Source organism: Balaenoptera borealis, assembly GCF_965194805.1.
Source record: "Balaenoptera borealis genome assembly, chromosome: 7".
Lineage (NCBI taxonomy): Eukaryota > Metazoa > Chordata > Mammalia > Artiodactyla > Balaenopteridae > Balaenoptera > Balaenoptera borealis.
Window position 1 is genome coordinate 93,334,493 of NC_138864.1, and position 24,983 is coordinate 93,359,475.

A 24,983-nucleotide genomic window follows, 5' to 3' on the forward strand; every position below is an offset into this window, starting at 1 on the left:
TTTCATTAATTTCTGCTCTAATTTTTACTATTTCTTTTTCTCTGCTTATTTTGGATCTAATTTGCTCTTGTTTTTCTAGTTTCCTAAGGTAGAAGTTTAGATTACTGATTTTACATGTTTCTTCTTTTCTAATATATTCATTCAATGTTAAAAATTTCCCTCTAAGCATGCTTTCACTACATCTCTCCAATTTTGATAAGATGCATTTTCATTTAGTGCAATTAGTGCAAAGTATTTTAAAATTTCTCCTGAGACTTCTTGTTTGACCCATGTGCTAATTAGATAATCTATAAATATTTTGGGATTTTCCAGTTCTCTTTGTTATTGATTTATACTTTAATTCTATTGTGGTCTGAGAGAATACTTTATATAACTCAAATCTTTCTAAATTTGTTAAGGTGTGTTTTATGGCCCAGAATATGGCCTATTTTGTAAATGTTTTGAAAAAATAATACTTTTAAAAAGAAAGCAAAGTACTTATTTTGTATCATTTACAAGTATATATGTACAACATGAAGGAGGGTCGGGACACAGCGATCTTAGTATTACAAGGAATGGTAGTAATTGGGGCTTGGGATAAAATTTCCAGCTATCACATTATATACAGATTCAAAAAGTGTCACGTCTCAATTCTGAGCCATAGATGACTTTAAACAGTGACTCTAGTAGTAATAAATTTTTGGTTTTCGTAAAATGTAAGTGAAAAAACCCAAGGTATTTTTGCTATGTGAGCCCTCACTATCTGAACCCGGAAATCAAAATGACTTGATTTTGTGATAAGACCGGGAAAAAGATAACCCTTGCTAGCTACACTTGCTACCCAAAGTTGGAAGTCAAACAGATTTAGATAGTAACAAATACATATCTTCCTACATAATAATATCTATAAATAAAGAGAGTAAACATCTGACCTTTGACTATTTCATCTACCTCTCTAAAAATGTGTATGTGTAAGAGAGCGAGAAATTCTCTTTGGAAAAATTGATTATTATTTTATATGAGGATCACTTTCTATTTAGACACATAAAGTGGTAGATATTTATGATAAAATATAATGCAGAATGAGTGTTTTAATAGCACAGAAAGAGCAGTTTACACAAAATTTTTTATACTGCATGGTCTCTATTGTGTAAGAAAACAGTGCCTATTAAAAAGACTGGAAAGAAATATACCTAAATGTAACCAGGATTGAGTAATAATGTTTCTACACCTATAATCTTCTCTACATGCAAATTTTTCATACTGTTATCGTATTTCATTTGCAGTCAGGAAAATATACAATACTGATTTTAATACAACATGATAAGCACTGTAATAGAGTATTAAAAGGTTTGATATTGGTACCAGAGTACCAATTCTTTTGAGAAGTTCAAGATAAGTTCTGGAAGGGAAGATGCTTCAAATATAGCCTAATATAATACAGCAATAGTTGATCAGAAAGAGGATATATTGTACTTGCAAATGCCAGAAAGTGAGAACATGCGTGTGCCACTAGGGGAATTTAAACAGTTCCATAAGACTAGAATATGGGCTGCAATAATGGTAGGAGGAGCGGAAGGGATAAGTCTACATACACATGTTGGGGCCAGATGCTATACAAAGTAGTTTCTAGAATGAAGGAAATCTAAACCTAGCCATCCTAGGCTAAGACGTTTCAATGCTTAATTTCAATACTAAGTAAGTCCTGACCTATAACAATCATATTTCCTTTAAATACTTAAAACTACTTTTTCTCCTTTACAATTAAATCAGAGACTGAAATTTCTTGACTATGGCAGGGGAGAGGCTGGCAAATCCACTCCTCAGTAAACAACTATAACAAAGAACACAATCACCAAACACAACCATTTCAGGGCTCAAACACAGGCAAACACATTGCAAAGTGTTTATTCATGAAAACCAGCGAAATCTTAGCTAACAACAGTGGGGATCTGCAGTGTCTTTGCCTGAAGCCACTCTCATCATCCCCACCCTTTGCTCCGTTGGTATGGAAGTTCTTTGAGGACAGGGCTGGCTGTGAAAAACAGCAACTACACTGCTGGAAGGGGTTAATGGGATTTGGAGCAGAGGGTGAAAAACCCACAGAACAATGTCAGTAAAAGTAACAAACATGGTAAGAAACAAACAGGGCAAGTCAGCAGCTATGCTAGCTTCAGGCTGCAGTTTTGGTTGGCCAGAGCTGTAGACTGGAAGACTGGGCAGAAATTTAGAAATTCCAGAAATATCCTAGAAATGAGAGAGGCACAGAAGCACTAGATAAACTTTCCACATAGCCTTGGCTGCTTGGGAGGCTAAATGAACATGCACGGGAGACCCACAAGGGCCTGATGGAAAGCAAAAAGTGAGGCAGACTTGGAGACTGCCTGAATTTTAAATGTACTCCCAAATCAACACACATCCACTGGCAGAGGGTGGGAGCCCTACAGGCTGGAGAGGTGTTTGAGCACAACCTCTGACCTATCATTGACCCCTAATCTGTGCAGACACAGGTACAAACCGTAGGAAACCAGCCTAAAAAAATAAAAATAATAGTAATGTACGAACTACCAGGGAAACAGACCCCACAGATTAAGTGCAGGGAGATTACTAAAAACCACCACCACCATCACCCTCCTTGGGGAAAAGTCCAAAACAAGAGTTTCTATAACTTCAAAAATATATTGGACAGTTTTCAACAAAAAATTATGAGACATGCAGAGAAAAACAGGAAAGTGTAATCCATATTCAAGAAAAAGTAAATAGATTCTGAGTGAGCCCAAATGTTGCATTTAGCAAAGACCTCAAATCAGCTATTATAAAAATGTTCAAAGAATTCAAAGAAACTACGTTCAAAAGAGGAAAAGGAAAATATGACAATGACTTAACAAACACGGTAATCTCAACAATGAAACAGAGACTATAAAAAAGAACGATATAGAAATCCTAGGGTTCACATTTTCCATATGTACCTGTTTTCGATAGCACTGTTAACTATATAATTTCTTATGCTGGTCAATATTTTAAAAATATTTAAGAATGTTCATAACACCTGAGTTATAAGATGTTTAGTAACTCATTATGCTTTGTAAGCTTTGTAGTAACCTTTGAATAAAGGTAAAGATCTTTACCTATAGAACTAATCAAAGGTATATTAATTTTTGAATGAAACTGCTTATACCTAACTAGATAATATTTCAACATGGTATAAAATCAAAGTAACCAAAGGTAATGTTATGTTGATATCTACAGGTTTGGAAATGTTTTAAGAGGTTAATTTAATTTTATTTCCATGGTTAGCCTGCAGTGTCTATTAGGAATGTTTCTAGAATTATTCAAGCTTAACATTTTCAAGAGAGTAATACAATATTACTTGATTCCACAAATTTATTCTGGTACTATGGTATATAAATAATTTTAATACTGTTAATAATTAATTGGATTATAATACATACACAATGAAATATTATTTAGCCATAAAAAAATGGGAAATCCTGCCATTTGCAACAACACGGATGGACCTTGAGGTCACTGCACTAAGTGAAGTAAGTCAGACATGAAAAGACAAATACTGTATGATCTTACTTCTATGTAGAGTCAAAAAAAAAAAAAGCCAAACGCATAGAAACAAAATCAGATTTGTGACTGTCAGATCACAAATTTAGGGATTGGGTGAAAGGTACTTCCAATTATAAGATAAATAAGTTCTGGAGATGTAATGTTCAGCATGGTAACTATAGTTAACAATACTGTATTGTATATTTGAAAATTGCTAAAAATTCTCATAAGGAAAAAAAATGGTAATTAGGTGAGGTGAGGGATGGTTAACTAAACTTACTGTGGTAATCATTTCACAACATATACATATATTAAATCACTTTGTTGTATGTGTTAAACAGTGTTACATGTCAATTATATCTCAATAAAACTGGGAAAATACTCATGTACTTATTAAATAAAATTTATGCCTATATGCATATATATATATATATATTACCAGCAGGCAGATTTTTATATTGAAAATAAAATAATGGCAATTGGTTCTATTAATAATCTTCCATTAATTCCTTATTTGTAATTTGTCAGTGGGTAGCCACTTTAAATTTAATTTAATCGGATTTCACTGTTTTGATTCTTTGTATTACCATAAAATGTAACATTTAATGAATGATTCTTTCTCATTTTTAGTGAGAACAATCGATGTTATGGAACTACTAGTTTCCCAGATATCCCTTAAAATTTTATGCTACTTTCCTACCTAATAATATTACAAATTTACATTTCTCAGACTAACATACTACCAGAGAAGCAAGCAAACTGCCCACTACTTGGCATAAACCATTACACTATTTTACATTATTAACACAGCTATCCAGGATAATGTTAATAATCTAAGGAGAAAAGTATACTTACTCAGTTATAAATTCAGGGTTTGTAAAGCTGAGGTTGGTTAAATGACCTTCAAGTTTAGAAGATTCATGCGTATTTAAGGCTGGAGTGGTCTTAGTGGCGAGTACAGCTCTTTTTTCATCTTTTTCAAGTGCTTTTCTCTTCCCACCATTTTGGAAATATTCTCTGCATACACTACAAGGCAAAATAAAGTTATATTTTAAAACAATAGGTATGAATATAATATAAAATGGGAAAATATTAACCTTTATTAATCAAAATGGGAAATTTTCAAATTATAGTGTCCTATTTTTAAAATGTCAAACAGAGGTAAATTTGAGCACCTGTAGCATTTTCAAATTTTGAAAATTACCATACAACAAAGCATGATCATAGATTATGTTTAAAAGTGTTTTTTCAGAAGTACAATGTGCCTGTATGTTTTGCTGAACTTTATTCTTAGCTAAAACATAAGTTCCTCCAGAAAAGCTTAGATAACTCTGTTATTCAGTGACAGAATCCAAAAAGAATAGTAGTCACAGTTAATTCTGAGCCAGCTCTGCTGGTAGTAGACAGTTGTTTTTCAGATCCCTCCTGGTTTATAAAAACAAAGTCACACATATATACACTAATATGTATAAAATAGATAACTAATAACCTGCTGTATAGCACAAGGAACTCTACTTAGTGCTCTGTGTTGACCTAAATGGGAAGGAAATCCAAAAAAGCAAGATATATGTATACATATGGCTGGTTCACTTCGCTGTACAGTAGAAACTACCACAACATTGTAAAACAACTATACCCCAATAAAAAAAAATATATATGTATAGTTATCACACAAAAGAGAAGCTCCATTAAACTATACCTAATTGCTGTTAAAAAAAAAAAGTCACAAAATCAGGTTGCCAACATATTAAGAATCATGCTATTTGCTCTGAAAGAAGAGCATAAAAATCTGGTTAAGGTAAAAATGGTATCATATTATAAAGGTATACATTCAGAGAGAACAAAGGTTTGAACATAATAGTGATTTTTATAACACTTGGAAATTATTCCTGTCCATCAAGAGACCACTACCACTTGTCTCAATTCTTATAATATAAATGGATATTAAAATGCAGATTTTTCGAGATGTATTATCTCAAGCTCATTTAGTTTAGCCCATATCAGTTGTTATCCGTAATCAGAAACTGATGACTGGCATTAAGATTAAACAATTTTCTTCATACCTAATACAATTTTAGGGTGAAAATAGTAGGGTACCATGCCTGGGTATGTAACAGGACAATAAACATGAACCACAGAATCAACTCAAAACACTTACTAGCTATTAAAGACAAGAAACTTAAAGGAAGAAAGACTGGTATGATCTGCCTCTGGCCCTTGAGCTTACAATATGACAAGAGATACGTACTTAGACAATTAACTGATATACTTATCAAAGCTTAAAGTGAATGTAAATGGAAACTAAACAAATTTTCTTTCTTTTTAGATTCTTAAACCACGTTATTATTCCATATAGCTCATACTCTGAACAAGCTAGACTATTTTTCTCCATAGACACGGCTTGGTGCAGTTTCAAAAACACATGGCTAGAGAAGAACTGAAAAATTAATTTAAAACTGATTTCTGCAAGTAGAACTATGGTGTCTAACGAAACAATGCCCATTTCTCCTCACACTTAAAGGATGCTATTAGTTCAATTTCAGTTTGTCTAAGTATCTATTAAAGACTTCTTTAACTTATCCTATGGAGATTTAATTTTAACTCAAATTATATACAGGAGTTGAAACTCATTTATCATTAATCAAACATTTATTAAGTACCTATCATGTGCCAGGCACATAGGTGATGGAAAAACAAATTGAAGAAGGCATTGCTGCCCTCAAGGAGCTCAGACTAGTGAAGGAGACAAATAATTATATATTGGGTTGGCCAAAAAGTTTGTTCGGGTTTCCAAAAGAAATTTTTGGCCAACCCAATAGTAAAGAAAATATAATTGATAAATACCTAACGCCCAATCTAAAATCAGTAGTATAAGCTGATTTTAGGAAGGTAAGTAGGAATAAATCAGGCTAGGAAGAATGTTAGTTAAGGAGGAAAGTGCTTTCCTGGCAGAGAGAACAGCATGAGCAAAGGCATGGAAGAGAAAAGCAACATGGATCCCGCAGAGATAGACATCAGTTCAAGGCATGTGAAATTTAAACTGCCAGGCAGAAAATGGATGGATGGACTCATAAGTGAAAAGGTCCTAAGGCCAACACACATATAGAGAGGAATGACAGCCACATGACACTGGAGAGGTAAGCAAACTTCAGATCATGCAAGACTGACAGGCCAATTTAGGAATGTGGCCTTTTTTAGAAATCTAATATAATGACAGAAATGGTTTAGTGGTTTCTTGGAGTGGGGGGTGGGCTGACTACAGAAGTGTACACTAGAGCTTTTTAGAGTCATGGAAAAGTTCTGTATCTAGACAGTGGTGATGGTTACACAAGTGTAAACAACTGTCATTACTCACTGAACTGTACACTAGAATGGGTATATTTTATTGTATATTAATTAAACCTCAGTAAGGTTGATTGAAAAATATAGCCTGAATCACCTTGGAATTAATACTAAAAATAATACCTTTGTCATATAATATTTCACTAAGGCATGAAACACAAGGGTAAAGAGATTGCTTACCTTTCTATTAGGTGGAACCACAAAGAACTGCTGATATTCAATAGTTCTTGACCCACAAAAATTGCAATTTTATGTGGTTCAATCTCAATGTTACCTAGAGACTTGACTGCAAAATACTTAAAGGGCTAGAATTCCAGATACTCATGGGATAATAACTGCCATCTAAACCCCAATCTCCCTACAAAACTTCCAAAAAATATACAAATCATTAGGAAGAGCAAATAAAAGCACACACAGTTCACACCTATGGCATAACTAGAAAACAGGAATAGCACCTTATTTTACATGTAATTGGGGAAATAAAAATCTGAGGCCAACTGAGTTGGCTTTGGAGTTACCCAAAGTACAGAGTCAGATGAGGACTGTGTAAGAGAGGAAGGTATGATGGGGTCTTAGAGGTGGCACAGAAAAATAGATAATACCAGCTAAGGTTCACCACAGAGAGAGTCCAACTCTGAATGGAGAGATCTTAAGACTTATGGGACGTAGTGAAACAAAGCATTAGGCACAGGAAGACCAAAAGGAAAAAGTTTGGAAAGTATATGGGAAGGGCTGTCACCAAAGGTGAGAGCCCTGTGAAGATATTATTTCTGAGGGAGAAAGGAAGCACCTTGAAAAAAGGGGGTATCTCTGGAGGTGTGTTGATAAAGGGAAAGAATGAAGCAATTAAGAATAAGGAGCAAACTGACATAAGTTAAACCTGTTAAAAATTCATAAATCAGCCAAAAGAGGACAATATTTATTAAAGGAACTCCACTTTCATATTTGTAGCAATCAAGCAAGGATCTTTGGAATTAAGAAACAAAGCAAGCACCCAAACCTCTACCTATACCTCTAGAGACAGTCCAACATAAAAGACAAAACACATAAAAGAAATGTCCAATGAATCCAGCAATCATACAAGTTTCTATTAGAAGGGGAGAGAAAGATATCAAAATTTTTCAGTGGATGAAAATTCTCAAAAACGCAGAAAATAACAGCTATAAAAGAGAAAAAAATTGTAACATAACACTTCAATATTAATTATATATAATTAAGCAATGCAGATATGAAAAAACATTTCAAATTTGAAATTAAATAGAAAACTGAGGATAAAGAAGAACTACATAAATAGATATTCCATGAATATGGATAGGAAGACTCAATACTGTCACTATGTTAGCTCTTCCCAAATTGATTTATACATTCAACACAATCCCAATCAAAAGCAGAGCAAAATATCTTATAGATAAAACAAATGGATTCTAAAGTTTACATGGATAAGCAAAGGACCCAGAATAGCCAACACAATATTGAGGGAGATGAACAAAGTTGGAGGACTGACACCATCTGGTTTTAAGACTTAATATAAAGCTATAACTATACTATTACTATTAGTAATCAAGGACAGTATGTTGTAGGCAGAACAATAGACAAACAGATCAATGGAACAGAAATACATTCAACTGATCTTTGACAAAGGAGCAAAGGCAATACAGTGGAGTAAAGACAGTCTTTTCAACAAATAGTGCTGGAACAACTGGATATCGACATGCCAAAAAATGAACCCTGACACAGACATTACACTCTTCACAAAAATTAACTCCAAATGGATCACAGAGCTAAATGTAAAACACAAAACTCTTAAGAGAGTTTTATAAATTTTTAGGAGAAAATCTAGATGACCTTGGGTGTTATATCTAAAAAGTCATTGCCAAATCTAAGTCACAATCCTTAAAAGAAAAAATTGAGAAGCTAGACTTAATTAAAATAAAAAACTTCTGCTGTGCAAAAGACTGTCAATAGAATGAGAAAACAAGCCATAGACTAGGAGAAAATATTTTCAAAAGATATATCGAATAAAAGACTGTTATCCAAAATATATGAAGGACCCTCGAAACTCAACATTATGAAAACAAACAACCTGATTAAAAAATGGGCAAAAGACCTAACAGACATGTCACTAAAGAAGGTACAGATATCAAATAAGCATAAGAAAAAGACGCTCCATATCACATGCCATCAGGGAAATGCAAATTAAAATAGCAATGAGATACTACTACACATTATTAGAATGACAGAAAACCAGAACACTAGCACCACCAAACGCTGGCGAAGATGTGGAGCAACAAGAACTCTCATTCACTGCTAGTGGGAATGCAAAATGGTATAGTCACTTTGGAAGACAGGTAATTTCCCACAAAACTAAATATACTCTTCCCATATAATCTAGCAATCAACTTTCATGGTATTTACCAAAAAGAGTTGAACACTTACCTCCACACAACAACCTGCACATGGATGTTTACAACAGTTTTTTTTTAAAGATTTATTTATTATTTATTTATTTATTTATTTATTTTTGACTGCTTCGGGTCTTAGTTGCGGCACGCGGGATCTTCGTTGAGGCATGTGGGATCTTTCATTGTGGCACACAGGTTTCTCCCTAGTTGTGGCGTTTGGGTTTCTTCTCTCTAGTTGTAGTGCATGGGCTCCAGAGAGCATGGGCTCTGTTGTTCGTGGCATGCAGGCTCTCTAGTTGAGGCACTCGAGCTCAATAGTTGTGGTGCACAGGTTCAGTTGCCCCGTGGCATGTGGGATCTTAGTTCCCTGGCCAGGGATCGAATCTGCGTCCCCTGCATTGTAAGGTGGATTCTTTATCACTGGACCACCAGGGAAGTCTCTACAGCAGTTTTGTTCATAACTGCCAAAATGTGGAAGCAACCAAGATATCCTTCAGTAGCTGAAAGGATAAACAAGCTGTGGTCCATCTAGACGATGGAATATTATTTACCACTAAAGAGAAATAAGCTATCAAGCCAAGAAAGACATGGTGGAACCTTAAATGCACATTATTAAGTGAAAGATGTCAATATGAAATGGTTAAATACCATAATTCCACCTATATACATTCTAGAAAAGGCAGAACTATGGAGACGGTAAAAAAGTCAGTGGTTGCTGGGTGCGGGGGGAAGTTGGGGGGAGAAGGAATTAACAGTTGGAGCACAGAGGATTTTTAGAGCAGTGAAACTGTTCTGTATGATACTATAATGGTGGATACTTGTCATTATATATTTGTGAAAACCCATAAAATATATAATACCAAAAGTGAACCCTAATGTAAACTATAGACTTTGGATTCTAATGATGTGTCAGTGTGGGTTCATCAACTGCAACAAAGGTAGCACTATAGATGGATGTTGATAGTGATGTGACTGCCCATGTGGGGGGTCAGGGTGTATGGGAACTACCTGTATTTTCTGCTTAATTTTGCTGTGAACCTAAAACTGCTCTAAAAAAATAATGATTATTTGAAAGAAAAAACAAAAACAAAAACACAGAATAGACATCATGTGCCTCCTGATGTAGAACCCTGAGAAGGATACAATATCACCTATGTGATATTCTTGCTAATAATATGCTTAACTTGAACCTAATCACAAAGAAACAACCATACAAATCCAAACTGAGACAGTCTGTAAAACTTTGACTTTACAAAATGTCCATGTCATAAAAGACCGAGAATTTTCCTACATTAAAGAAGACCAAAGAGGAATAACAACTAAGTGCAGTGATACACACTGAAGTATTCAGGAGCAAAAGTCTTGTGATTTCTGCAACTGACTTTCAAATGGTTCAACAGAGAGTGAAGGGAAAAGGCGAGGGGGGTGTGGGGGGGGGGAGAAAAAGGGGAAACGATACAAAATGAGACTAAAATAGAGCAACATTTTTTTTTTCAAAACTGAAGGAAAGAAAGTGTGAGTCAAGGATTTTATATCTAGCCAAGTTATGCATCTTGTAACAAAACTATAGAAAAATAGCTTTTGGTATGTAAAAACTCATAGAATATCACAGTTGCAAGATTATTAAAGCATGAACTTCATCTATGAGATGACTGGGAAATGTTGACAAAGAGGCTGGTAGAGAATAAAAAGCATTAAATGAATTAAAAAAGGATACTTTATCATGCTGAAGACCACAATTCCCAGTGAAGCCATGTACTACGTATCATAGCAGCCATCCTCACAAAGCAGAAACTCCATGAGATGCATGGAGAAACAGGCAAAACTAAAAACAGGGAACTTTAACATACCACTCTCAATCAAGTAAATGAACAATAAGTAAGGTTACAGAAGCCCTAAAGAGCATAATAAGGTTTATCTTATCACTACATAACAAACTTCACTCTCTCTATTCTTTTTCAAGTGCACATGGAATATTCACAAAAATTACCATATACATGTATTAGGCCACAAATAAAACTACAGTAAGAGCCATAGGAAAAATAATACAGACAAAATCAATCTCAATGCAATAAGGCTAGAACTAATAATAAAATAAAACAAAAAATTCATTTCACCTGCAAATTGTTTTAAAATTTAAATAACTCTGGAGTCAAAGGCAGAGTACTAATAAAAATCACAGAACTTCTAAAAAACAATAACAAAACCACCACAGGTCAGAATCTAAGAAATGCACTAAAACAGTGACCTGAGGAAAATTCAGACCTTTAATATTTATACCAATACAAATGAAAGAATCAAAATAAATAAAATAAATATCCAACTCAAAGGATTAGGGGAAAAAAGTAAGCAAACCAAAAAAAGGGAGTAAGATATTAATGTTAGGAAAAAACAGAACCAACAAATAAATACATAAACTGGTTCTTTAATTTGCATAACTTTATACAAATAAAGCTGAAAACTTAGATGAAACATGATTTTTCTAGGTAAGTATACTAAATATAGGATATAGGAGTATAGGAAAATTTATTAAACTTGACTCTTGATTACTGGTAGAATTAATAAACTGCAGTTAATTTTGCAGTTAAATTGCAAAATTTAAACAAAACCAAAATTCATAGATGAAATAAGAGAAAGTTATCAAAGAGTTGCTTCACCAAAAAGCATCAGTATCCACTGAGGAATTCTACCAAGACTTCAAAAACCAGATAACCCCTGTATTTATCAAGCTTTTAATTTTCTGTAACTTAGGATGTTTTGCTATCTGGGAGGGCCTTACAGACCCAGGGAGAAACTGCCTCTCCCAAGGCTAGCTAATTCCTAAAGATAATAAACAACTTACTTGGGAGCACGCCTCTCATGTGCAACCCAACCATTTCCTTTATTTAACTCTCACACAAGTCCATGTTTCCCATACCCTAAATTAACCCAGGTCCAGGTACCAGACAGTTAGGGACAGCTCCTATGTTCCAAAGCCCACCAAAATTATTCAAACTAGCCAGTCCTATACTGTTTACCCTGCTTTGCCTTTCCCATGTGAACCCTATAAAGGATCAGGTCTATTTTTTCCCCTCACTCCTGCTTCTGCCTCCTGACCAAATGTGGTGCTTCCCTGTGTGACATGGCATACCCTCTTCTCTCAGGACATGTAAGTAATAAATTCTTTCAATGGCAATGACCTCTCCATGCCATCACTCAGTCACCTCTATAAATAAAACACACAAGTACAAATTAGGCAACGCCAAAACTATTTAAACAGTTCCAGACCATACAAACAAAGGAAAATTTTCTAAAGTCATTTTTTATGGAGCAAATACAATGATAATTAGGTGTGAAAATGTCTACAAAAAATACAGAAATATAAAATACAAAATATAAAAATAAATATCAATGTAAAATATGAAATAAAATTTTAACAAACAGAATCAAACATGACCAAGGAGTATGTATCTCAGGAATATGAGGATTATTCAATATAAAAAATCCTTCCATATAATTCACTATATTCACAAACCAAGGAGAAAACTTATTCATTTCCATAGATGCTGAAAGGACATTCAACAATATCCAACAGCTATTCCTAATAAAATCAATCAATCAATCAGAGCTTGGTGAATACTTCCGAACAGTTAAATTGTATCTATATATCAGCCAAAAAAGCCAGCAACTTATATAATGGGGATATACCACACACATCACTGAATGAGTAAAACATAGCTAATGCAATAGACAACAGAAAAATAATTAGTCAAATGAACTGGAGAGAAAGAAATAAAACTCTATGTATACACAGATATGATAATATACCTAGAGAACCCAAAAGAATCAATCACAAAGTAATCCAAACAGTAAGAGAATTCAGTAAAACAGGATGTAAAACATACAAAAATCAAAAGCTTCCACATGTATACAAACAATAGCCTGTGAGGATATACAACGGAAGGAAAGATTTCATTTATAATAGCAACAAATGATAAAGTACCTAGGAATCAACATAATAAGAAATGTGCATAATCACTATACAGAAAACCTTAAAACACGACTGAAAATTCAAAAGTGGACTAGAACAAATGGAAGGATATGTAACTTTTTCATGGATACAATGATTCAACATTATAAAAATTCCACTTTTCTCCAGTTATTAAAAAATTTAATGTAATCCTAATAACAATACAAACTTTAAAAAATTTAGTTAGACCAGTTGATTCTAAAGTACATATGGAAAAAAAAAACAACAAGAATAACCAAGAAAATCCTGAGAAAGAAGAATGGTGGTGGGGAGGGGGAAGAATGTTATAGAATAGCATGGATTAAATGATATAGACAAGGAATCATTACAGGAAGTCCTAAAACAGAACCAATTATGTGGGGAAACTTGGTATATCACGTGAGTATATGTCAAATCACTGTAGAAAAGGTAGACCTTTTCATAAATGATGCTGGAGAAATAAATAACTATGGGGGGGGGGTTAGATCTATACTTTGCAACAAACACTGGAATGAATTCCAAGGAGGCCAGAGATCTAAATGTAAAAAAAAAAATGATTACCATAAAAGTACTACAAGAAAACATGAGTGAATTTCTAATAGGAATTCCTACAGTCTGGGAATCAGAAAAGCTTTTCTAAGACAACTGGAATCTGGAAGCAATAAAAGAAGAGACAGATATATCTGATTACGTGAAAACAAAAACCTTCTGCATGGCAAAACAAAAACTTGCATGGCAAAAGATACAAACTCAAAGAAAAAGGGCACGTATCTCTAAATTATATAAAGAGCTCTAAAAAAAATCAAGAAAAAAGGGACCAAAAACCATTAGGAAAAAAAGCATCAAAAACACAAACACATAATTCACAGAAAAAAAAGGCAAATATTTCCTAAGTATATGAAAACGTACTCAACATCATTCATAACAGACACGTAAACTAAAATCACACAGAGATATCAATTCCCAGCTATCAGACTGGCAAAAATTCAACAGGTAGGCAACATACTCTGTTGGTAAGATTTTGGAGAAACAGGTATTGTCATTTTTGCTGGTGGAATTAAATGATATAACGTCTATGGAGGGTGATGTGGCAATATCCAACAAAATCACATATGCATTTACTCTTTTACTCTGCAATTCCACGTCTACAAATCTACAAAGATACAATGCCAAAAATACAAAATGAATATGCACAAGGTTATTCATTACAGCACTATTTGCAACAGAAAAAGCTTGTATGTAACTTAACAAAATGAGGAAGACATCTATATACTTGTGATGGTCACTTTATGTGTCAACTTGACTGGGCTATGGGGTGCCTAAATATCTGGTCAAACATTCTGAGTATTTTTGTCAGGACGTTTCTGGATGAGACTAACATTTAAATGGGTAGACTGAGTAAAGCAGATTGTCCTTCTTAATGAGGGTAGGCTGTATCCCACCACTTGAAGGTCTGCATAAAACAAAAAAGCTGACCCTCCCCAGAGTATGCGAGATTCTTCTTGCCTGACTGCCTTTGAACTGGAACACTGAATTTTTCCTGCCTTCAGACTCAAACTGAAACAGCAGCTCTTCCTGGGTCTCGAGCCTGCTGGCCTCAGGATAGGAATTACACCATTGGTTTGGTTCTCCTGGGTCTCTGGCGTGTCAACTCATCCTGCAGATGTTGGGACTTGTCAGCCTTCACAAACACATGAGCCAATTCTCTGGAGAACCCTGATTAATACAATATCAAATAGAATGATCTCCATGACATAATATTAAGTAAAAATGAAATGTGCAAAAGAGAGTATATGACATGTACCACTTGAAGAGATAAGACAGGATGGATACATGTATATACATTGTATGAATTTGCTTATTTCTGCAAAAAGGAGAAACAAGAAACAAATGAAGAAAATGGAAGGGGGCCTATTCTGAGTATACCTTTTTGTAAAGTTTTGACTTTTTTTTTTTATAGCTACTTTATTTATTTATTTATTTTTAGCTGTGTTGGGTCTTCGTTTCGTGCGAGGGCTTTCTCTAGTTGCAGCAAGTGGGGGCCACTCTTCATTGTGGTGCGCGGGCCTCTCACTATCGCGGCCCCTCCCGTTGCGGGGCACAGGCTGCAGACGCGCAGGCTCAGCAGTTGTGGCTCACGGGCCCAGTTGCTCCGCGGCATGTGGGATCTTCCCAGACCAGGGCTTGAACCCGTGTTCCCTGCATTAGCAGGCAGATTCTCAACCACTGCGCCACCAGGGAAGCCCCAAGTTTTGACTTTTGAACCATGTAAATGCCTTATATTCCCTCAGATTAAAAGAAAATAAGAAAAAAGCCCATAAAACAAAGTAAAGTGAAACTAACTACAAAGTAAATTGGTAACATAACCATACACAAAAGAATTGTTTCAAGTAACTTTTAAACACAGTATTGTGACCCTTAGTGAGATATGTTCTAAAGACGAAAGAACTAACTGCAAAGAAATCTTAAACTTCACTCAGTTTATTGTTAGAAGTAGAATTGGTACTGTAATTTTGAAACCATTTTATGTTAACTATAGAACAAAGCAAATATGTTGATGTTATTCCAAACTAAGTCCTTCAGAGTAACAGAAGAGATAATATACAAATATAAAACAAAGAAGTTAGGCAAAAAACCTGTAATGTTACATTTGAATAGTAAATATCAATTATGAATTTAAGACTATAAATATTTCTGTTCAGTGAAAAATTCTAGAAGGAAGGACACCCCAGAAGCATATCTAGTGCCCAGATCTTAATTTCTATTTCTCACTACAAGAAACTAAGGCTCCTTGATTGTAGGTCTTGACTTGGAAGGTAAAGCTTATCTTGTAGTAGATAGCAAGAAGTGCTCAAAGGTGATGTCAGAACCAAGAAGCCAGCTTTGAAGAAGCTCCCACTGGCTAAATACGGATTAATTTGAAGACAAACACACACACACAAATCAAAGACTGATGGAAAAAGTGAATCCAGGAGCCTACAGTGATATTCCAAAAACAAACAGACAAAACCCACCAAAACCAAACAACAACAACACCACAACTCATTTGTCACAATCGGAATTGACTATTACACCAACTCCTTACTCTGAAAATTGCTAATTAAACAGAAAGAATTACATGTATATGTTTATTTTTACCTAGCCTTTCCAGAAAACATGTAATCATTCCCTGTTCATAAGGGAAAGTTTTTATTTACAGAAGAATGACCGCTAATAAATGCAACGAATGATACAATTAAAAAAATCACTTTACCACCCCAAATTTATTTAATAAATGGAGTAAACCTGTTAGTTGAAACATTGTTGGGAGACAGGATTGATCCACAAGCCAAAAATGTCACTCTACGTATGACTTGCTAATTACAAAGGGAAAACATAAGTTTACAATGGAAGGATCTAGTAGTTACCACCTTAACCAAATGGCAAAATTTAGCATCTCTAATAGTGGAATAACCTGACAATAAGAACTTGCTAATGTGTTGCAATGTGAAGTATGCAGTTTCACCTAATAAATATTTTGGCAAAAATCTGGGACCTGAATCAACACTTTAGACTCAACGTTCAGTTTATAAGAAATAAAGGAGACTGAGGAAGTAGTTAAATGGCACCACGATAAAACAATCAAATAAATCCAAAACAAAGACACAAAGCTAGTTTTGGATTAGGATACAGATAATCATAACAGACCCCTGGTTGTGCTATAACTAGGAAAAAAGAAAAAAACCTACACAATCTAAAAAATAATGTATTAAAAAGAAATCAAGAGAACTGAGTATGCAAAGAGGTCTAATGGAAGGGACCACAGGCACTTTGTGCATTTGCTGAAAAGGAGCATGAGTGGTGAAGGATCAAGCCTTCCAAGGTAGAGGAATTTTGTTCGATTAAAGGAAAAGCAGCAGAGCTTTCAATGGCTGCTTAGAATGGAGTGACACACTGGAAACTTTAAGAAATCCAAATGCAGAGATTGTTCACCCCATTCTCCTGCCTTCCCCCCATAGGTCTTTTTTCAAGTAAGAAAAAGGTGGGGGAGGGGGGAGCACTGGAGACTTGGGAGTGGGACTAAAAAAGCAAAGAAAATTCTCTGCACTCTTCCATGGGCTTAGGTCCCAGAGTCCTGCTACAGGTTGGTACCTGTAATATACACAGAACAGGACTCACTCTCAAGGCATTTGAAGCCAGATGCGAACTGAAACTATCTAAAGTGGTAATCCAGCTTCAACCCAGCCTAACTCCTGATGAGATCAAAGTGTTCAATCTCTTATCCCAGCTGCCTATCAGAGAAAAAACCATGCCCTCTCTGGGAAAATAATATTTACCCCAGTCTCTTCTAAACATAATGCCAGTATATATGGGTTGGCCAAAAAGTTCGTTCGGGTTTTTCTGTAAGCTGTTATGGAAAAACCCGAACAAACTTTTTTGGCCAACCCAGTGTATTTTTAAAAATTACCAGACATACAATGCAGCAGAAAAAAATGATCCATAACCAAAAGAAAAAACAGCCAAAAGAAACAGAACCACAGATTAATTTTATGTTGGAATAAGCTGACAAGGACTTAAAATAACTATTATAAATTTTTTTAATAGAGAAAAATATTAACTGAATAGATGAAAATATGGAGAACTTCAATAGAAAAATGAAATCTTTAAAGAAGAGCCAAATTATTATAGAAAAATTAAGTAAAATGATATCTTGGAAACATCTCTTTTGGTAACTGATAGAAGGCCAAAAAGAAAAATCAGTAAGGATATATAGAATATTTGAACAATGCTACTAATCACCTCGAACCAACAATCACAAAATACAGAATGTGGTATATTTTACAAATCAACTGACATTTCTCTAAAAACAATGTTAGGGAAAACAAAAACAATAACCTAAAAAATTTAACCACCAAAGCACAAGCCTTGATTTAGGAGAAACAAATTATAAAGTATGTTATGGGGACAATAACAAAAATCTGAATTTTATGCACTAGATATTTTAGGAAATTACTGTTAATCATCTTAATGTGTTTATATAGTATTGTGGTTATGTAGGAGATGGAGATGAAATGTCATGTCATCTGCAATTTACTTTCAAATGGTTCAGGAAATGGTGTGTTTATATGTTCCTCTGTGTGGAGAGTTAGAAAAGGCAAATTCTTTTATTAATCATACAACTATAACTTTATATTGTGTTTTGTTTCTAATTTAAATACTTCATATTACAAATATAATTTTACTAATTTTTAGAAGGAAATCTTATGTATAATTCTTCAAGCTAAACAGTCAACAAAATCTCAGCAAGGTAATGTCAGTAAGACTTATTTCACACATCAAATTCCTCTAAAGTTTTTAGTATAACTACTGGAAGCGAACTTTTGTCAAACCCCTTTTAAAGCTGATTTTAGCTTTTCAGAGTGACACTGCTCTCTTAGAACTGTCAACAGGGAAAGGAAATACATATAACCCAAGTTAGAACTACAGATAACTCATTTCAAAATTCAATATTGCTTTGAAGCCTTTTTTCCCAACCTAGTTTTAAGTTTAAAGTAAAGACACTATAAAACTTCTCTTGGGATTACTTTCCATAGTAAAATCTTTTTACCGTATTTTGCCACTGTTCTTTTTCAGCAGTTTGACCTAAATTCTTATTAATGTTCTTTTTCAGCAGTTTGACCTAAAAATGACCTCTTTCAGAACACATGTAGATACAAAAACTATTGATAAAAACACAAATCTGAGGAAAAAGAAAGAAGAGTGAAGTGTGAGGCATATTCATTATTCAAGTGGAAGGTACAAGCAAATGCTCCTATGAGAATACCACATATCAAAGTGGTATTTGAAATAAAGTCTGAGAGCTTGCCTGATGTATTGGAATACTAATTTAAAAGCAGTGCTGCTAAGAGCAAAGAATGCTGGTCTTAAATAGCGATGGTACTGACTTCCTGATTGGATTACAGTATTACTTTGTATCACAAGGGAAATATTTGGCTCAGTAGTATGCCTCAATTTGCGTTTCTTAGCTTGAAGGAGAAATGTATACTTTGTAGAATAGTCACATTTATAACCATTTTTCCTCTAGAAAAAGCAAAAAAAAAAAAAAAAAAAAAAAAAAACCCAAACATTTTAATCCCAAGCATCTCATTTCTTCTTATTCTGGCTCCTTCCTTTAGTTCAACTCCACAATTCTTTGGCTCCACAATCCATTGATAATAACAATCTTTTCATTGTTCCTCACCTATCTCACATTTTCAGCTCACTTCTTACATATCATCATAATCACCACCATGTATACATCACCATCTCCCCTGCTCCTCTCTTAAGTCATTATACTCATTTGAGCATTAACCCTACCACACAGTCTGTCCATTCACTCTCTCCTTCTCCAAGAGAACTGTTTCACTATAACTTTGTGCCTTGATTACTGTAGCAGCTTCCTAACTGGTTTCCTTACTAACATCCTTGCCTTTTCTATAGTCTATCTTAACACTACAATTAGTTCTTAAAAATCACTGACACATTTCAAAAGATTAATAAGATCCTGTTACTTCTTCTTCTTAAAACACTTAATGACTTCGCATCTCATGCAGAATAAAGGCCAATGTCTTTACCATGGTCCACAAGATCCTACAAAATCTAGCTGTTTGTTATCTTATTTTCTATCACTCTCCCCTTCTCATTCTGTTCTAGCCACACTGGTCTCCTTGCTGTTTCTGAAACATGCCAGCAAGCTCCTGTCTCAAGGCCTCTGGACTTGTTAAGGCTTGCTCTCTTACTTCCTTCATGTCCTTTACACATCACTTTAGTGAGGCCTTCTCTGTCTACCCTATTTAAAATTGTTTTATTTCTCCTTGCTTTATTTTTCTCACAGCACTTACCATTATCTGACCTAGTGTATATTTGACTTATGTATTGTTTCTTGCTTCTAACCCTCACTAGCATGTAAGTTCAGTGAGAGCAAGGATTTTATCTGTTTGGTTGAGTGCTATACTCACAGTGCCTATGATGTGACTGGTACACAGTAGACAATCATTTAAATTTATTTATTAAATGAATAAATAAAAGAATGAAGTAAAATACATATTTTTCTCTGGATTATTTGTTGAATAAATGAAATAGGCACTATTACATAACTTTTAAATGAAATCAAAACAGAAACTTTGAATAAAAAATAATTGAAATGAAATATAAACCTAAAGTTACCATAAACTTATTGTCCAAGCAGAAAGATAATGTTTTGTTTTCTGGGAAGTGATTTTTAAAATTCAGTCAATATACAAATTCATTCTTATTATTTTACCACTTGAAAGAAATGATCAGCAGTATTCCATTTTCTGATGTTTTTAAAATTAGAAGCTCTGCTATGAGAAAATAAACATTATCCAAAGTCAATATAAGTGCTGGAATACCCTGAATCACATATAAAAATTCAGGATTTGGAAACTTTTAAGATGTTTTCAGCTTTAAAGAATTGAAAGTATTCATTTTTACTTGAATCCAAATATAATTGTCTAAAGAAATTTCTATACTATAACTTATTAATGATGAGTCAAGTGCTAAATCTCATATTTTAAATGTACCAGTGCTTAATTAAACATATTAAATGTATTTAAAGTTATACGTTTAAAAAGTTGAAACAAAGAAATTTAAGTTATATCAAAGAAAAACATTTTGATTAAAAAAAGGTGAATGAAATAAACAGAGAGAAAGTGAGGCAAATGGGGAGAAGCTATTTAAAAGACATCATCTGTTTTAAAACATTTCTATTTTGGTACAATGAATCATATACGGCATTATTTAGACTTAAGAATTTAAATAATACATTAGAAACCAAAAATGTTAGTTCATAAAAACACTCACCTACAACACCATTCAATACGACCTTCGCCCTCACAAGTTTTTGCCCAATGATTATCTGCCAAATTTTTCATTGCAACAGCATATTCACAAAGTGTTTCCTCATCCTCACAATGTTCTCGCCAGATCTTATCAAAATCTCCCACTAAAAACAAGGAAAAAAATAAATTAAGTTGACTTAAAATACGTCAGGCTCTTAAAAGCTTCAGCATAATCTACAATTATTTAAAGATGAATAAAAGCAAACTCATGAAGTAAAATTCCGTGAAGTTTAAACTTCATAATTTTCGAAGTTCCTTTATGCAAATAGATTCATCATTTTAACCATGATGATTTGATAACCAAATAAATTTTACCATTTTAAACAGATGGATTTGTGAAGCTGAATAAAACTAATAAATATAAGTAGACATATACAAGTTATCAATTTATAAACCAAAAACATCCTGGTAGGGGACAAGTATGGCTGGGCATTCAAACATTAATTGTCCTGCTACCATTGGGCAATATGACCTTGCAGCAACAGAGAAGCCACTTAATCCTTCTTCTTGTATGTTATTTTCTTGGATCTCTACAAATTTATCAGTTTTCTATATTAAAAGGGGTTGATAGGTGAGATGGCAACATAAATTAGCATGCAAGTTAAATGGCTGTGTATTGATACACTTGGACTTGCTGTAGGCATACACTTAAAAAATTATAATCCTAGTGCAAAAACGTTGCTAGAGAAATTACCTTGGAAACCTCTCCAAAGTTTTGAGTCTTTATAAGATGAATAAAAATTATAAGCTGACTACATTATCTGGCCACAGCATTACTTCCAGCTACTACCTTTTTTCTTTTTAAATTAGATCAGTCATCATATTTAATTTGAAAAATCAATGTGAGTTCTGATAAAGAAAGGTATGAATATGCCACAGCCAAATAAATAACATTTACATAATTGTAAAGGTAAAAGAGTAAACAAAAATTATCAAGTTGGCTTCAATCAATGTTCTTAGACATAATTTAGGTTCTCTTGCCACATGTTCAAATATAGGCAATTGTTTAGTGACAGAATAAACTTAAAAACAAAAACACAACAACCAAATTTGGGGATGGTAATTATAGTCAAGTTCTTTCCCCAGGTGAGACAATTAGATTCCAGTATTTAAGAGTTGGGTTTTTTTTTAACAGAAAAGGAATTATAATAGTTCAAAGTTAACAACACATCTATTCAAAATTTGAAAAACTTTACTGGTTATTTTAAGCACTTAGCCCAGCACGTACTGAGTTTAAAACCAAACTATTAGCCTTCTAGTTTGACCAATACCAGAAAGAGCAATAAGGGTACAAACATGCCCTCACACACACATTGCTCAGTTAAGATGAATATGTATCAGTCTCAGCCTTGGTCTGAATATTGACTTTAAACCCCAAAAGGATGAAAAGCTTTCTCTTTTTTCATGGTTATGTTCTTATACAATAATGTTTTCATTAATCACTAATATTTGTGTAGTGACAGGGCTCTCAATTTGTTATACAGCAGGTTGGCAATAACTGTCCACTGAAAACAAGCAGGCAAACAAATTTTTCTACATTCTCAAAGGAAAACCCCTCAGTTTTGGTAACATCTTTCAGATGTAGTTATTTATCAAGTATCTAAGTAGGACTACAGGAAGTAAAGTCTTTGAAACAAATATTTTGATTAATGATACTTTAATAAACCTATGATGTTCATAAGACTATTCCTGACTTTACTCATCAGACTTGATGTCAAATGATTCATTAAGGTACAGTATTATTTTAAAGGTGCTTTATCTTTTTTTTGAGATGGATATCATCAACTCTAAAAGGTCCATTGTTTGAATATGTAAGTTTCACTGTCTTATGTAATGTACATATTATAAATACATAAATTTACTATATTTTCTGGTAATAGAAGTCATTCAAACAAAAGTTCTATGATCAAATACGTTTGGGAAGGGCTTCCCTGGTGGCGCAGTGGCTGAGAATCTGCCTGCCAATGCAGGGGACACGGGTTCGAGCCCTGGTCTGGGAAGATCCCACATGCCGTGGAACAACTGGGCCCGTGAGCCACAACTACTGAGCCTGCGCGTCTGGAGCCTGTGCTCCGCAACAAGAGAGGCCGCGATAGTGAGAGGCCCGCGCACCGCGATGAAGAGTGGCCCCCACTTGCCGCAACTAGAGAAAGCCCTCGCACAGAAACGAAGACCCAACAGAGCCAAAAATAAATATAAAAATAAATAAATAAAATAAATAAATAAAAATGCAATAAAATTTTTTAAAAAAATACGTTTGGGAAAAGCTATGTTTAACATACTTAAACAGATTTCCTTTTTTTAAGACTTCTTAGTTTAGATTCTACAGAAGGTACAACTTAAGACAAGGACCTGGGTTCAAGTAGTCTATTTAGGAGGGAACCCTATGAAACAGGAGTGAGGGAGTGGGAGAACAAGTTAAGGGAGGAGAAAATGCTAATACAAGGGTGCATTATTGAGGCTGCTGCTGTGGGCAACACAAAAGCATACAGAAAGCCTCTGGAATTGTATACTGAAAGGATGGGAGGCTGGACCATTTATCTATCAGTTACTATCCCCCGTTAACTGAAGGTTGTTAACAACCTGTACCTCTAGTCTACACTTAGGCACTGAAAAAGGGGATGCCCTCAGTGGGCTCCATCAGTGTTGGAAAAAGGTGAAAAGTAGAAAAGAAAGCAACACACATTTAAAATGGGACTCTGTCGGGGCCGAGTGCCTCTGGGCTCACAGTGTTTGTCCACCACACCCCAGGACCAATGGTATGCTATGTGAGCCGCCAAAGGCATCTACTATAAATTCTCAGAATCCTTACTATGACATGTATACTGTGAAACTCAATTTACTCTAGAATTATTCTACTAGTTATGAGATACAAAGATGAGTTTATACATATATGGAAACCTACTGCCCTTCAGCTTTTTAGATGACCTCTAGTTTCTCACACTCAAAATTCTCTTTAACTATTTTAACTATTTAACTAAATTCTAAACTAAATTTAGAATTAAACTAAATTCTAAACTAAATTTAACTAAATTCTCTTTAAATACTTCAATTTTTTATGTAGTTTTAAGGCTTACTATCTGCTCTACTAAAGTTTTGAGGAAGGATTCACATTTTGTCTGTAAGCCTATCAAACTGATTGCAAACTTCAATTTAATGTTTTCACTAACATTTAAGAGTCTCCAGACTCTCTAAATATGCTGATACTGAGATTAATGTGATTAATAAAGTCAGTACACTTAATATATAATTGAAACTAAATGCAATTGTACATACTTTTCATTCCTTCAACAGATTTGCTGAAAAAATACTCTAGGTCAAACACTACAGAGAATAATAAAGTTAACGAGCAAGCACTGGCATCAAAGGAAGGGGAGAAGATGTATTAAAATGTGGTATCTGCTCTGATAGAGATATGAACCTGATATATTCACTATGGTCCATGTAAGCCACTCTGGACCCAGAACTTTTAAATCATGTATTTATTCAACAAAAAGTATCAAACCCCAGCTACTAGGTATATACTATGTTACATGTCTGGTGGTTACAAAGTTGAACAAAAAATATAGTTAGCCTTCAGAAATTCCACTTTCCAGAATACCCTTGAAAGGTTATTTTTTTTTTTTTAATTTTATTTATTTATTTATTTTTATTTATGGCTGTGTTGGGTCTTCGTTTCTGTGCAAGGGCTTTTCTCTAGTTGCAGCAAGTGGGGGCCACTCTTCATCGCAGTGCGCAGGCCTCTCACTATCGTGGCCTCTCTTGTTGTGGAGCACAGGCTCCAGATGCGCAGGCTCAGTAACTGTGGCTCACGGGCCTAGTTGCTCCGTGGCATGT

The 24,983-nt window shown here is 34.3% G+C and overlaps 1 protein-coding gene and 1 long non-coding RNA gene across 2 annotated transcripts in view; one reads left to right on the plus strand and one right to left on the minus strand.

The window, feature by feature from the left end:
- The window catches only part of SAMTOR (S-adenosylmethionine sensor upstream of mTORC1), an 83,163-nt gene that overhangs the window by 45,085 nt on the left and 13,095 nt on the right, over positions 1 to 24,983 (minus strand). The window contains exons 2-3 of the mRNA XM_082400085.1: positions 21,109 to 21,250; positions 4,390 to 4,560 (exon numbers count right to left, since the gene is read on the minus strand). Coding sequence (XP_082256211.1) covers positions 4,390 to 4,560; positions 21,109 to 21,250 — 313 coding nt within the window. The remainder of the gene's footprint in view (positions 1 to 4,389; positions 4,561 to 21,108; positions 21,251 to 24,983) is intronic.
- The window catches only part of LOC309632532, a 38,206-nt gene continuing 34,481 nt past the window's right edge, over positions 21,259 to 24,983 (plus strand). The window contains exon 1 of the long non-coding RNA XR_014246957.1: positions 21,259 to 24,756. This is a non-coding gene — a long non-coding RNA (uncharacterized lncRNA). The remainder of the gene's footprint in view (positions 24,757 to 24,983) is intronic.